Here is a 12,115-nt window from a genome sequence, read left to right as displayed (position 1 = left end):
AAAAAGAAATTTAGCCCTTTAAAAAATATTTGAGCTTTAATTAGTTATTAAATTTCCAAAGGTAGAAACTTTGTCATGTTTTTACGTTTTTTTAAAAAACATTGTCGTTCTTTTTTTTCTTTTTTGTTTAATATCTATTTTGAACTTATCATTCTTATGAATGTTTAAAAAAAATATATATTCCACAAGGACTATTATGTAAAAATTATATTTCAATAAATAATGAGACTTTTTTTTTTATATTGTAATTATTCAGAAACTACACTGTTAAAATAAAAAATAATATTCTTAATAATTTTTTTACATTTAATCATATTTTTTATACTTTCAACCAAATACTATGATATATTATCAAAAGATATCACACATACAATATTTTGAATTTCTTACACTTTCTAGCATTCGCATGATTAATTTTCCCAATAGATTATGCATATTAAAATTTAGATTATAAAATCTATAAGCTAATAAACAATGTCAAAAGTCATAACAATTACTAACAAATGAAAATTATCAAAAATAACTACGAATAATTGCAACTAGACCCCTCACTTATGATTTATTTATATAAATTACCCCTTATTTTTTTGTAAAATGCACACACTCACAAAAAAATGCCAACATCAAACCATCCCTGATTTTTTAAAAAGTTATACATACCCTCCAACCACATCAACAACATTACACAAGCTACCCCTGCATGGTTCCTACAATTACGCTAAAGCCAATGATGGTTTTTATAAATAGACTACAAATTAGGGGATGTAAATATAATTATCCAGAAGATCTAATCCAACTCAAACATTGGACATCATGATATCTTAAACTAACTGTTAATCCTGTTATACTAAATTATGCATACTTTTTGAACATAATCCAACAAGAAGCTGTATAAGCAAAATTGAACATATTTAGTAGGGTTTATTACTTAAGTCTCTTTCCGAGCGTCTTTTGTAGTACTAGTACTTAACATACTAGTATTTATCAAGAAGAGGTATCTAATCACATTTCAATCATATCAAACTTGTTTGGCATGTATGAACTTAACTTACTAAGATATCAAGAAATAGAAGTAATACATCCTGCACTAAGACAAGCATACACTTGTTTCAAGTTCCCTCTTGATGGGCGGGCATTGACAGCATACTTGCATATGAAAACTAATCGTTTTCGCAGCTCTAACTTAGTGATTCGTGTATCCTTGAAGGATTTTCCATCATCGAAATGTCCTGTTAAAGATTTCAAGATTAGAGAATCACAGAAATAACCAAAAAAGAAGTAGTTTTATTCAGTATAGAAAAGAAAAGCTTCACCACATTAGCTGCTACGACGCTTTATAATATTAATTCAAGCATAGAACTGTAGCAGGATTCTCACTGAACAGAATTAGTGGCAGCTTCTTTATTAGGTTCATTAGCACATTATACTATTGAAAACTTAAAAAAATTAAAAGCTCATAGAAAGTAGAAACTGAGCACATATGAAAACTTTAACTAGGACTTTAGTTTTCACCTTTTTCATCATAAAATGATGTCAAGATTGCCAAACAAATACATATGCTTATATCTTCTCCTGCAAACATGGCAAATGAAAGAGGATCAGAAAGAGAGACCATTCAATATATTTAACACGGACAGAAAATTTTCCAAAAATGAAAAGGTTGATTCTCATAAACCCAAAACAAACAAGTCAAACCTGAAAGCACAAGCAATGCAAAAAGGATAAGTTAATTATAAACCATAAGCCATTTGTTAAATCATAGAGACAATATGTATACAACAGCATCCCTTTGGCTCTAAACATATCCAATGCATCTACAAAATCTAAGTTAATTTTTAAGATGGATTTGTGTGGTTGGTGGAGAAATGCAATAACACTAATTCTTTAAGGGGCTGAAGTTGGTGATAGGGACCAGTATTGATAGCAGAACTAAGCTGGGTGTGGGTGGCAAGGGACTGGGTAGGCAGGTGGTCTAGAAGGGGTAAGGGGAAGTGTAAAAGACAAAAATACAGTGAAAAAGGGAAGAAATGCACCGAAAGACAAGGAAAAATAAAATGAACAAAAAATTGTCCAAGCCTTAAGGACATTCATGAATTTGATTATGCAGGTTGTGTTTAGGCATAAATTTTTTTTTTGGTATGACTGTATGAGAGGTTTATATAGCTCAGGAGGCAAACATATTTCATCCTATTTTTAACACAAGAATAACCATATCACGTATTTCTAAGCGCATCCCTTCAACATGTGACTAAAGATAAAAGTAATACAATTTACGAGTGGGGAGTGTATAACAATCAACCGGAAAGCACAGGACACAATATCAAAACACTACACTTAAAAGATTAATATACTAGGAAAACTGATCTTTTAGTAGTCTGTTTGACCTGCTTATACTTTTGATCCTTTATTATAGGGGTCTGCCGATTTGGGGTACATCATCCATAACATATTGGCTACTTCAATCCAATTTTTGTTCAAAATTTCAAAATCTGCCTCAGAAAATTTATGTGCATGGCACATGACAAAGATTTAAAGATTCTCTATTTTGATGAGAGATTCTACTTGATCTGCACTCATTTGCATGCAAGATAGTCATTGGAGAACGAATGAGCATATTTTGCTCACGTGACATGCGAAAGGGACATATTTGGAGGATGAGTTTCTAAGAGAACATATAACTAACATCCAGTTCATCTTTCCTTCATCTATTTAATCATTTATTACATAGTCGCATAATTTAAGCATAACTATGTAAAATGCTAGATAAAAGATAAATCCATTTCATTCTTCCTTTCTCTTTTTAATTGATCAAAGATTGAAAAGAAAAGTTGATAAATTAGATCAACTCTTTATTTTTATCTCTTTTCTTTTTCGTTTTTTTCTTCCTCTTTTCATCTATTTCATTCTTCTTCGCCAAAATTAACAAGGAAAAAGGAGAAAAATATGTAAGGGTAAAAAAAAAGGTTTCCCCTTAAAAATGGCCACTTGGCATGCCAATTGAGCAAATTTGGTCATTTTTCCTGCCAAAACAGAAAAACCCCAAATCTCAATCATGTCTTGCGCAAATTTCAAATTTCCAATAGATCTGGAAACTTCGATGACAAATTGCATTGAAATTGTGCATTTTTTAAGAGATGATTGACCTAAATTGCCAGACTCCTACATAGAAGACCAAAAGTTAATGTCAATGTCCAAGACCATAAATGCAATTTTGTCCTACTAATGACATGCTTACCGCTGCTGCAGCAAATTAGAAGCCCGCTGCCCTTCCTCAAATGTGCCTTGGCAAAGTTCAGCGCAGAAGGGAGATTCCTTAACAAAGAAAATCGGTCGAATTTCGAATCCTGTTTACAAGTAGAGAGAAACAAAGGAGGGGCATAAGCAAACAATCAATTACAAATCCATTGCTTTAAACAAATAAGTGCATATAATTAACATCATTCGTTCCTCTCACATACCACAATTGGCAAGTGCAAATACATTTCAGGGTTTCGTGTGCAGGCAGAAAATGACTCCATATCACAATTTAATGTGCAGTAGTCTGGAGGGACTCCCGCTGCTGCAAAAGAGAAAAATATACTAAAATTTCAGATGAAGCAACCAAAAAGAAAACTGATAATGAAACAAATTTATCACACTTTAAGGTTTGGCCCAAATTGGATTTTAGATTATTCGGCGCCTATGCAGCAGATGCAACTTGCCATGATGTTCCTTATAACCCTTAAAGAGCATAATTTGCTGTATTGATTTTGCCTCCCAAGCAATTACATATGACAACCAAATAGTAAAAAGAGTTACTAACCTTCGTTTCTCACTTCCAGTACGAAAAAGCAACTAAAAGTGCAAGAAAAACTTCAAAGCACTTTGCCAAGTGTGACAAAGATAAGAACATACCATGCTGAGATCTTCCAACAGCAATATTAGTCGAACCCAAAAAAGATATGCCACGTTCATCATTTAACTTCTCATCCTCAGCTCCAGTTCCATTATGCAAGTCCAGTGGATCTCCTACAGGAAACTTACTTGTGCTCCCCAGACATTTCGAAGGCCTGACAGACACCTGTGGAGCATATTCACCCCTTTGTGCACGACCAACTCGATCTTTTTCAACAATATTTGCAATCTTTTGATTACACAAGTCAGGACCCGAGCTTATGATATCATAGGCATGTTTCCAGAAAAGATCAGGTGATAAACCTCTGGACCAACTTTCCTCATCATCTCCAGCTCCAGCAATGTAATTCCAACTAAACTCGGAGGTAGTTCGGTGCTGAAAACTGCCACTTGTGGATGATGCAGAGATAAGTATGATTGGAGTAAAATCCCAAGAATCATACTCCGGTACTTCATTCAACCAGATAACAGTTTTTTGTGAAATCCATAAAGGTCTTAGAGGTTTTCTCAAAGATAATGCAATAGAGGCAATATCAGCTCCACTGGCCTCCAATTCGTTAGTCCAACCTTCCAAACGGTTTTCAATCATTGCTTTCTCAGTTTCTGAAACCCAGAGGGGAAGATGCAAGGAGCAATCCCAACCAGAAGAGTCTTCTCTAGCAGCGTTGAGCTCATTTGAATTGGTCGGCTCCTGTTGAAGAGCACGGAAGTGAATATTCGTGCATGTAGATTTATGAAGCTTTAAAACCCAAAATAAGATATTCAAAACGACAATACGGTGTCGCATACAAAACTAAATATTGGATCATGCAGTACATTAGAAAGAAATGGTGAGGCCTCATCCGGTCATCCCCATGCACCATATCTAATAATGACATAACCGCGTGAGGATAAATCGACACTAGGAGTTCCAGTGAGCCAGCTGCCTCGAAGCTTGCTAGTTTTCTCAATATGTTCGAGGTTCAGCTTATGTTCATACCAAATTAGATTTTGGGTCCAAGCTAAGATCTCAACTGAAGGCAGACATATGCAAAGGGTAGGCTCAGGTGAAATAAAGTTCAGGCCCATAATACAGACAGGTACTAAAGACTTAGAGAAATGAACACTAGTAACCTTAACATCTATTGAGAAGGAAATCATAGAGAACTAGTAATTTGTTTAAGGATTCCCGAGGAAGATTTATCTTAAGGATCTGTTCTTCCCTTTCTTCTACTTATTATTGACCATGATCAGAAGATATCTCTTAATTGCAACAAATCAGAAGATATCTTTTAATTGCAACAAAGTCTCAAACACTATGTGTTCTTTGTTCTATCTTCTGTCTAGGACTAGAGGTCAAGTTAGCAATTAGTTTCTTACAAATTGAATGGAGATAGGATAGGAGCATGAGCTAGAACTGGAAGCGTGTATGAAATTCAAAACAGAGCTCACACTCTATGGAGGAGAAAAGTTTGCCTGCTGTCAGGACTTGAGCACATAGCTTATAATATATGAAGCCACATCTCACCAAACTAAGCTTTGTAAGTCAGCTTGATTGACACGTTAACCATCTAAAGTTCAGGTGACACAAGAGGCATTGAGAAACTGTGCATATGCTTAACTAGCAAAATAATTTACTAAATCCATGCTTCGGTTAATCCACAATAAACCTAAAAGAACATAAAATATTATTTACTGAAAGGATAAACCAAAGTGGATAAAACTTCCAACTATATAATGTATAAAAGACAAGGTCTTTTCCATCACTAATTTCCACTCAAATAGTTCATGTAAGGACATTCAACAATTATAAGGTCAACATTAAACTCTCAAAGCAAGCAAACCAGGAAAGTATTCCACTTACATCCACTTGAGCTTCGTTTCTTTCACGTCTTGTCCTAAAATTGAAAATCGCTCGATTTAAAACACAGGTCCAAATTGGTATAGTCTTGGACATGCTGTCAGGGAACCTCTTCCCTTTTCTTGTTGAATCAACGACCATACATCCTCCCCTCTGTCCTACCCATAAACAAGCACATAAACATCATTACGTGTTTCATGTTATCACAACTAACTCAAGGACTTTGCCACAAGTACAGAAGAATACATGCACGCATTGGCATTCAATGCATATTTCATGCTTTGCATCATTCACCTATAATTGTTCTATGATGCTACTGTATGCATGTCTGTCTGTATGTATGTATGTATGTATGTATGTATGCACGTACGCAAGCATTTGTGCATTCTATATGATATGGGATTTCAAATGACTTTTTCTCAATGAGAAAAATATTACATTAAATGATAAGAAGTGTCAGTTTGTGTATCAGAATTCCAAATACTAAACCAAACCATTTGAGAATATAGCAAAGAACCAGAAGTGGAAAAATGAACAATTTCTCTTTTTGGATGCTATCTTCTACCAAATTGGGTTCTTGTTCTTTCTCAATTGATAAAACAATGTTACCTAATCTAATTGGCGACATATTTTGATTGATAAATCTAACTCCCCAATTACCAAAAGATTTTGAAAAATGCAGAATTTGGGTGGAAGGAAACAAGAGTGAGTTCCATTGATTCATGTATCATTATCTACCACCAATTAATGTAAGATAATGAGATGTGGAATGCTGACAAAATCTCCAATTCCAGAACATTTTGACAAGAATATTTATCAAAAGATGATGATTGAGAGACGGTCCATGGCCAGGACAGATGACAACAGAAGAATATGTGCAAGGTGGCGAAAATGATAACAGCAGATGAGACAGGTTGGTGGAACTAGAGGGAAAGGCCTAAGGTGGGATACTTTTCTTTCATTCTTTTCTTCTTTCTTTTTTCTGTCCTTAGTTTTTGCTTTTACACAATATAATAAGATTCTTTCGATATTGTTATTTGATATAGCCTTGTCTGTAATAAGTAAACTACTTGTGTTCACCTAACATTGAAACTTATATTACCTAATCAATGCAAGCATTAAAACATTTGAACAATAGAAAATATGATAGGTGGATTCCTAAATAATGTTGATTGAATAGGCCTCATCGGGACGGGCAACAGTTGAAGAATCTTTATGAGGTATAGAGGGTTATTTTCAGAGACTCCAAGCATATAAAGTCACAAAACCCTAAACTGTTTAATTTGTACGGGATTCAAGTGTGATTGGACAAAACGTGCTGGCAAACTCCCTGAACTCCCAAAGTGTTCTTCGTGGAGGAGGTGGCAGTATAGATGGAGATAGATCAGCTATGTGGGAAACGAGGCGGCTATGTTTGGTTTTGTTTTTAGATTGTCCAAAACAGCACAACTTGTTTTTATCTTTGAAAAATGCATAGTCGAGCGTGTAAGGAAGTTTCGAAAAACATCCCTGCTTCTGTCTCCAAGTCTCATTTTTTAAAAATTATTATTATAAGAAACATGACTTCTATTTCTGTTTCTCTTTGTTTTTTCAATTATAACATAAATGGAAGAGGCGCGGTTTGGTTCCATGCCTCTTCCATTTATTTTCTTTTCCTATAATTAGCAGTTATTAATTTAAAATTAGTGGTGATCTTACACTTCTTCTAATGTAGCAATGCAACTATTTTTAGCAATGGTCATTGCTTCATTACATATCATTTTTATTCAACAGGAAAAGAGTTGAAGAAACATATTCATTTGACAACTATTACTTGTTTTAAGTTTTTATATGAATTTAATGGAATAATATGGCCTTTTTACTAAAACTGACACAAACAAGAAGCACATTTACCAGAAGAAAGCAGAATAACTAGTTAGCACTTTGGGTAAAATCACACATATTTGTAGTAAATTTAATCATAACATGCTATTTTAATATTTCCTATAACAAATATTACAATTAACTTACTACACTTACGTAATCTTTGGGAGAAATTAAATTTACAATAATTATTTTTTCAAACATGATTCAACATAACAGTAATTCTGTCACCAACCAAGAAAATAAAACCAAAATACCAGAAGTTTAAAACACACATGGATATAACTCTCTCTATCTTCCAAAAACCAAAAGGGAACACTCCAAAAAATGAAACCAAACAAAGCCTTGGGGTTGGGAAATATTCTTTCTCTCTGTTTCTTTCATGTCTTTATTTCTGAAATAGTGGGAAAATTTAATCAGTCAATACCTAGTTTTGTTGCAAATTACATTCAACCACGTACACTTCCAAAAAGATATATATACCCAACAAGTTTGCTTTTTTGAAAGAACTACAAGTTGCAAAGCAACAACATCAAACAATGGAGATAAGAGTGTAATTTTAAATAATAGTATACAAGGCTGACTGAAATTTACCCTAATTCTGAAAAACTATAGGCACAAACAATTTTACATTTCCAGAAAGAGGGGGAAATAGAAAAGCAAAGAACATACCAGCTAGGAGGGCGACATGGAGGTTGAGGCGAGAGGTATTGAAAGATAAATTGTTGGTATGTCCGTCGGTGGACTTGAAGTAGCAATTGAAGTCGAACTTGGGCGAGTACCAGAGGCCGCATCGGAGGTTGGCGAGCAGCGGCAGCTCGGGCCAGAGCTGCCGGATTTCTCCGACGAAGATGGAGTCCTCATAGATAGAGCGCAAGGAGTTGTAGAGAGTGTTCTCTTTGCGTTTGATGGTCCTCGATATTTTGTATATGCTTTGCCTCTCCTCCCCCATTGCTGCTGAATCGCGAGAGAAGACTGCTATAGCTGTATGCTGCCGGAACTATTTACATCCATATTGGGGTCTGGGGACTGGGTGTTTATATATGATGATGGGCTTCGGTCAAAAAATGTAGAATAACGGTCCATTGAATTGGGCTTCTGTTTTTTAACATTTCGGAGTGCATAATATTATGGTTTAGGGATAATTACATTTCTTTTTGGTACAATTATATAATTTTTCTGCGATTTAAAAAATTATATCTAATATTTTTAATATTTATTTTTATTTAATAAATAAATTCTGTTATTAGTAAAAATTTATAGAATTGACTGATATTAGTTAAAAAGTTAATGAAAATTTAAATTTACTCCCTGCAGTCACTCCCTGTAAGAGGTCATCTTGAAGCACATGTAGCAAGAATAGATATTATGATGGAGCTCCCACTCAATTTGAGCATGCTGCTACTCTTAATGTCATGTGAACCTAAGTCCAGTCGCTATACAAGCGCTTGATTTGCGCCTGGTTAAATGTTAAGTTTTTGTAATGCTTGCATCACTCTTATTTTGTTTTACTTGAGATTTTCTTTTCTCTCTTTTCCTATTTGACTTGATGAATCACACAATACTTATTTATAGTGTTGAATAAAATATCCTAGAATTACCTAAAAATACAATACTATTATTTAATTTTCATCACACTTCCAATATAAGTTCCTTTCCAAAGATTGAATGCCTGAGTTCTCCAACATACAATGTCTCTTTCACTTGCATTCTTTTTCAAGAAGATCAAGATAGCAAATTAATTCCCTTCAACATCTCAAAAGCCCCTGAAATGCACTATTGGCAATATCAATATCCCATTTAATTATGAAGCTGTAACCGGATTGGTAACTGCTGAACATCCCAATACCAAAAAGATTGAATTCCAAGTTTAAGTATGTTTCCAATGAACTAGACAAAACCCTACTCTTAGAAGTCTCCGTTGTTAATCGGTTTATGCTTTGCAGGAAGTTTACGTATGAGAAAGTAAAGAAGGGGTGAGGATTTCAGGGAGATCTCCCCATGAGGAGGAATAACTTATCTGAATATTGCATGTACTGTTTTCTTGAAATTCAGGGTAAAACACATAGTACACATATTATAGCTATACACATAGTTACATACAAGACAGTGGAATGTCTAAATCCACTAGTACTATATATCAAGTTGATGTTGTATATACACATAATTTCTTGGCCGCAGTCAAGCTATAGGGTAGGAAGAATCCATGGCAATCCCACAAAGCCCTTCTTTAGCTGCAACATCCCTTTCCATCATTATATACCCCTCCTCTCCCCAACTTGTGCCCCAAGAATTCTTCACCAACCAATACTTAGTACCATCACTAGTTTTACCATACCCGACTGCCGTCACCCCGTGATCAAGATCAGTCCCACAGTCCCCTGTGAACACCCCACTTGAGTAAAATTGGAACTCCATTCCCCCTGCATCAATGGAAACCGACACCGGCTGCTTTGCCACGGCCTTAAGCAATGCTTTCTCATTGTTTTCCGGCACTTTTTCATAGCTCGTAATCTTGGCTGCGATCGGTGATTCTTCTTTCTTGTTGCAGGTTCCATCTGTGGCACTGTAGGGGTATGTGGATTCGGAGGCAATGCCTTTGTTGTCTATGATGAACTCAAAGGCGTCCTCCATGTATCCACCCTCACACCCTTGGTCCTGGCTGGTTTTGTCACAGTCTACTATTTCTTGCTCCGAGAGTGAGATCAGTTTGCCTGTTGATATTTGGTTGATCCCTTCTGTTGCTGCTATTGCTGAGAACGCCCAGCAGCTTCCTATGGTGTGTGAAATAGTATTGAGCATAGGATTTGTAAGTACTGTTTATTGAAGTAAATTCGACATGTGCGCATAATCTAAATATTTATTATATTATTATCAAATAGAACAAAAATAAAATAAACAACTGATCAAAACATAAACTTTTAAGCATTTTGTATTAATTTAAAATGTGCATAAGTAGAATATTATTGACAGAAAAAATGAAAGAGATTTTCATTTGTGTAAAAATAAGTAGGTTTCAAGGTATTTTAAATTGACTGTATATTTCTAAAATATTTTTATGAACTAATATTCCCTCTAAATTATTTATCTTACCCACCCTTCAAGTTTTTTATATTTTTAAATACTTTTTTTATTTTTTTAAAAAAATTCAATAAGAGTAAAATAGTACATTAATAATGTCCACTTCAACGTCTAAGGACTACATAATTATTTTCATTTGAGTAGGATATTTGTAATTTTTTAAACAATGAGGTAATAGTTATAATTATGCCAAATTTTAAAAAAGACAGCTAAATCTACCCTTTAAATTATTCAAGAATTCTTGTCCAAACAATGTTTTTCACAAAAATACGACACTTCATAATTATAGAACTTAACCAAGCAACAATTTACCACATTGGCCTTGATCTTTAACAGGAGTGACAGCCCCTTTCTTCCTCCAGTCCATGCTAGATGGCAAAGCACTCACATTCTCATACTTAAATGGTGTAGCTTTAGACAGCTTTTGCACCTTAAAAAGTCCATTCCGGGCAGCCTTAAACTCCTCATTAGTTTGATCGGCAAATGCATTAATCCCCAGCTTGTACGGCCGAGTCCCGGCCGCATTAAATGCCTCGATGAACTCCACATTATCCTTAAAGATCTTGTAACGCATCATTTTCTCCTCCTCGTTCTTGTAAACGCGCCCATATCGCTCCATCCACTCCTCGTGTCTCTCCAACATGGCCAATCGTTCGGGGACTAGACGGGACGTGGTTTGATATGCCCATAATGTTAGGATTAGGACAATGAAAACTGAAATCTTGGCGATAGAGAGAGCCATTGCTTTTTAATTGGTGAACTTGTGTGATGTATATATTGGGCTTGTGATCTTAAGCTTTGATGGAATAGGTATTTATAGAAAATAGAAGATTAGGAATTATGATATAGTAGAATTATATATGTTTAAAAATAGTATATTTAAGTTTCCAATTTGCCGGGGAGATTAAGGTGATAAGACTAATAAAAGAAGTCCGTAAACGGTGCTCACGATGTTGGCTACAATGTTGTTTGTGTTATTTAGGACAAAATTTGTGCCCGCTTGCAAGGACACTTAACCTAAGGCCTCTTGAAATAATTCATTTTAATTATTGGACATTATTGGTTTCGGCAAAAAAAATGACCTTGCGATTTTTTTCTTGTAGTTTATAGAAATTACAGAAGTGGACAACCCCGATATAGCAAACTTCAACAAAATTGTATTTTTAGTTTCATATAATAGGAGTAAACACTTTTAGTTCTCTATTTTACGAAATTTTCAGAATAATCTCAAAATTAGGAATAACTAAAGTAAACTTTACGGGATTGTTAGTCCTCTACATAAATATTCTCAAAATTAAGAAAACTCGACATATCAGTCTTATACATTGCGGAATTTTTAAAATATAAATTTCAAAATCCAAAAAACTCGACACATCAAGGTCCTCCAACAATCTCGAATGAGGTTCTCCAATTCCTTATTTGGAAGAGCTTCCATCC

At 34.7% G+C, this 12,115-nt stretch overlaps 2 protein-coding genes across 3 annotated transcripts; both read right to left on the bottom strand.

Annotated features, from left to right (window-relative positions):
- Positions 1–892: 892 nt before the first annotated feature.
- Positions 893–8,598, bottom strand: LOC105162044 (initiator tRNA phosphoribosyl transferase family protein). 2 transcript variants are annotated; one of them, XM_011079947.3, is made up of 7 exons: positions 8,270–8,598; positions 5,738–5,892; positions 3,895–4,585; positions 3,459–3,559; positions 3,236–3,344; positions 1,513–1,572; positions 893–1,229 (listed from the first exon to the last, which is right to left on the bottom strand). In XM_011079947.3, exons 1-7 carry the CDS (start codon positions 8,547–8,549, stop codon positions 1,060–1,062), a joined length of 1,566 nt encoding a protein of 521 aa, XP_011078249.1. In that variant the 5' UTR covers positions 8,550–8,598; the 3' UTR covers positions 893–1,059. The 2 variants fall into 2 exon arrangements, with proteins under 2 accessions (XP_011078249.1, XP_011078250.1); XM_011079948.3 differs by having other exon boundaries at positions 5,738–5,887; positions 8,270–8,411.
- Positions 8,599–9,778: 1,180 nt separating this feature from the next.
- Positions 9,779–11,420, bottom strand: LOC105162164 (senescence-specific cysteine protease SAG39). The gene is made up of 2 exons (XM_011080133.3): positions 10,991–11,420; positions 9,779–10,371 (listed from the first exon to the last, which is right to left on the bottom strand). The coding sequence occupies exons 1-2, from the start codon at positions 11,418–11,420 to the stop codon at positions 9,779–9,781; spliced, it is 1,023 nt and encodes a 340-aa protein (XP_011078435.1).
- Positions 11,421–12,115: the final 695 nt, after the last annotated feature.

This window comes from Sesamum indicum, linkage group LG5 (genome assembly GCF_026168435.1).
Source record: "Sesamum indicum cultivar Baizhima isolate 11 linkage group LG5, ASM2616843v1, whole genome shotgun sequence".
NCBI classification, from domain to species: domain Eukaryota; kingdom Viridiplantae; phylum Streptophyta; class Magnoliopsida; order Lamiales; family Pedaliaceae; genus Sesamum; species Sesamum indicum.
The sequence above is the reverse complement of the archived record's forward strand: the minus strand, read 5'-3'. Positions and strand labels throughout refer to the sequence as shown.